This window comes from Triticum aestivum, chromosome 4A, assembly GCF_018294505.1.
Source record: "Triticum aestivum cultivar Chinese Spring chromosome 4A, IWGSC CS RefSeq v2.1, whole genome shotgun sequence".
NCBI classification, from domain to species: Eukaryota; Viridiplantae; Streptophyta; class Magnoliopsida; order Poales; family Poaceae; genus Triticum; species Triticum aestivum.
The window spans coordinates 554,369,368-554,373,101 of record NC_057803.1 but is presented as its reverse complement, the minus strand read 5'-3'; the positions used below and the strand labels follow the sequence as shown (position 1 = coordinate 554,373,101).

The window sequence follows — 3,734 nt, the reverse complement described above, 5'->3', positions numbered from 1 at the left end:
GTGGTGGTGGAGGGCACAAAGAAGAGGGGGTGGTGGAGGGCAAAGAAGACGGGGAGGAAGGGCTCTAATGGAGGGGTGGTGGAGGGAGAGCATTGAAAGGAACAAGCAAGATGAAAGAGGGAGAAAGGAAGAGGGAGAGGAAGAAGAAAGGGGAGGAATGAGGGGAAAGGTGGTAGGTGGCTGGCGACCATAGCAGTAGTGCGGGGTGCCAAAGCATGCTACTGCTATGAGTGCCAGCAAAATATCTACTGGTACGTAAAACTAACTATAGCACTTGTACAAAAACAATGCTATTGGTATAAGTTACCTATAGAAAAAATAGCAGTAGCGCGTCTAGGTGCACAGGCGCTACAACTACTTTCTTAACAGTAGCACTGGTTAGACTACAAACGCTACTAATATTTCTTTGTCGAATGATGTGTTGTGGCAAACTTACCAGTAGGGTGGCCTTCAAAAACGCTACTATGTTATACCAGTAGCGTGTTTTATAACAAACACTACTGGTAATTATCAGTAGTGTGGGGTCTATAACAAACACTACTGATAAAATTCTATCTATAAGCATTTTCCTAGTAGTAATAGTGGTAGTGCGTTGGTAAGGGATTTTGGGTGGATTTATTGCTCTTCGAGGCGACCTACTTTTGTTGTGACGCAGCTAGATGATTAGCATAAGGCAGGACCTTTTTCGTTTGTTTGTAATTATTGCGATGGAATGCCAAGTTTCAACTACACTTGTTGTTTGCAGCAAGTTGAAGTCTTGTAATTGATTTATGCCTTCTATAAAAGTCGTAGTCTCTTGTAATTGATTTTTGTCTTTTATAAAAATATGGTATTTCAGTTTTCTATAAATGCCTTTTATAAAAATATGATATTTCAGTTTTCTATAAAAATATATGATACGTCTAGACGTACTCTCAAAAAATATTGTCCAATGTAATGTTTAATCTCCAACGGACAGCAGAAAAAGAACAAGGCTAGTATAATTTTCAATGATTTTTTATCCTTGTTAACCGTTCTGCGTCTAGTTCAGTTTTTCGTTCATTGTACTACCTATTGTTTTCCTTGATAATAAATATCTTAGGGTGTTATTGTCTAAGAAAAACATATCAGAGAAAAAAAAAGGAAAACTTGCTCTGAGGCTGTTATTGTCTTTACCATAGGTGGTTAAACATTGAGAAGACCACACCACACACACGAGAGAATTTACACACGCATGGAGCTTACACAGAGCACACACATACACCCATCACTCGCTAGCATGCAGCGAGCATACCGAGCCAAGAAAATAAAGTTACAAGCACTAGTAGACAGTAGTACGAAGCTGAAGACAAACCACATGCAGCCTCGGACAGCAACGTACGCTACGCAGGATTAGATAACCAAAAGAGCAGCAAACATGGCGGCGTCGCACAAGTTGTTGAGCACCCTGCCTTCAGTTCTCTGGCCGACGGCTCTTATTTAGCGGTGGTTGCTCCTTGTCCTCGTCTCGTCGCTGTAAAGCCTGGACATCAAACGTACGTGGCAGCGTTATTATCATTTGCCATGTTCACCCGTTTAAAGTTCCCAGTAGATCGTGTTACTAAAACTGATTTTGTACCGTGAGATATATAGATCATGAGCTAGCGTACGTACCAGTCGTAGACGGTGGGGGAGTTGGGCTGCGGGCGGTCGAAGAGGTTGGCGCCGAGGCTCTTGGTGGCCAGGTTGCTCCCGGGGTGGAAAACGCTCCGCCACACGCTGCCGCCGCGCGGCGGCGTGGACGACGACGGCGTCACCGGCGTGGTCGGGGTCGTCGGCATCGACGGCGACTGCTTAATCGCCTCCCCTGCAGCTGCACCTCCACCAACATCCATGTAAACCGCCGTCAGTTCACACAATAATAAACCCAACAGATCCTCCGGTTAAGCATCAAATCTTCTTCTGAAAACTACTCGTGCTAGTTCTTACGTTCTTCTCAACAGTTTCAGGCCATGTCGGTACCTCTGGACTAACGTATATAAACTGTACCTGTGTTGATGGCGAGGGGTTGGGTGGCGGCGGCCCGGCGGAGCTTGTCGAGGCCCGTCTCCGGGCGAGGCCCGGCCACCACGTCGTCCCACAGCTTGTCCAGCATCCTGTGCAGAAGTTGGATCTGATCGGTGCAAGAACTAGTGTCACTCGCTTGTAGCACTACCACCGATAAGATCAAGTGCACTGGCCGACTGAGTTAGGTGAGACTGGGGGACACTTAAATCATGCAGGGACGGGGATGCGGTCACCGTCGGGTTGCGTTACCGCTCTAGATCACACACGGGCACCTGTACACCTACGGCTAGTGTCCAACACAGTGTACTAGCAAACGAAGGATCGGACCGGGGTGTGGCGTGGCCTCTAGAAATGTCAGTGGCGATGAGGTTAGCTTGTTTTGACCGGACGGTGAGCCGAACCAGCGCTTGGGGTGATAAGATTGGATGACGAGCCCCGCTTTGGACAGTCGTGCCGGATAAGGATGCAGCGGACTGGCCCCACTGCTCGGTTGGATTATATGGAGCGAAAATATCTAAACCTGACTTACGGGCAGCACGATGTGGCAGTGGGACACGCGATGGTGGGAAATATATTTAAAAAAGGTGTAATGAGAATGGACAGATCACCAACGACACACGTCGACGCAACTCGTACAAAAGATTGAGATCCAGAGTTTAACTACGGCGAAGTCGCTGTAGATGCACCGGCCTTGTGTCTTCGTATGAAAACCATCTGGAATGTGACATGCATTCTCCTAAATATCTAACCAAGTGTGGCTAAAAGTGACAGCTTATCATATACTGCATTATGCAACCGAGCGGATTAGTGCATCTTCAAATTATCTCCCGTGTCCGTTCACAAACTGGGGGACGAGTCCACGGACACAAGAGCCGGCCATTTAAAGCTATATGCATCTATCCGGTTACATTTCAAACGAATTTTAACGAAAACTGAACAATTTTGATGCAAACTCAAATAAACCGGACGATATTCATTCATACTCATTGGATAATTTTTACATAGAACCGGATACTTCCCATTTAAACGGAGTAAAATCATTACATTTAGACATATTTCAACTAGACCATACTCTAGACCTAGCCTAAAATGACCGCCGGTGACCATTCCCATCTCCGGCCAGCCATGAGCCCCAGAAAATGAAGCCCCGCCTCATTTTCCGCCGCCGTGAGCCCCGGGAAATGAAGCTACCAGCCTCGACATCGCCGCCAAACAGCTAATCAGCCAACGATGTTTGAGCCCACCAAGCTTGACTTCAAGGGGGGGGGGGGGGGGGTCGTGGCCTTCCTGGGACCTGAGCGCCAGCGACTTCCCATGCTCTACTCTTCTTTGTTGTCGGCAACGCTCGCATGTGTGCCGACTTCGTGGTCGTGGCGGCGGGGCGCCGATACATCCATTTTGCATTATGATTCCCTACTGCTATTTATCTTATTGTGAAGTTATATTTTATATTATGATGCAATTCTAATGCTTTTTCTCTCTCAGAATGCAAGATACATCAAAAGGGAGGGATTGCGGGCAGCTGGAATTCTGATCTGGAAAAGCTACTACGGAGATAGCAATTCTCCGGGGCTCAAAATAAAGAATTTTACAGAGATTTATTTTGGGATACATACAAAGTATTAGAAGAAAGAAGTATCGGAGAAGAGCCTCAATGGGCCCACAAGCCCTGGGGACGCGGCCACCCCCAGGCCATGCACTACTAGGGA

The 3,734-nt window shown here is 47.0% G+C and overlaps 1 protein-coding gene across 1 annotated transcript; it reads right to left on the bottom strand.

Annotated features, from left to right (window-relative positions):
• Window positions 1-1,111: 1,111 nt before the first annotated feature.
• On the bottom strand, window positions 1,112-2,247 carry LOC123086913 (dormancy-associated protein 1). Its single transcript, XM_044508745.1, has 3 exons — window positions 2,008-2,247; window positions 1,633-1,831; window positions 1,112-1,501 (listed from the first exon to the last, which is right to left on the bottom strand). Exons 1-3 carry the CDS (start codon window positions 2,111-2,113, stop codon window positions 1,459-1,461), a joined length of 348 nt encoding a protein of 115 aa, XP_044364680.1. The 5' UTR covers window positions 2,114-2,247; the 3' UTR covers window positions 1,112-1,458.
• Between the last annotated feature and the right edge of the window lie 1,487 nt (window positions 2,248-3,734).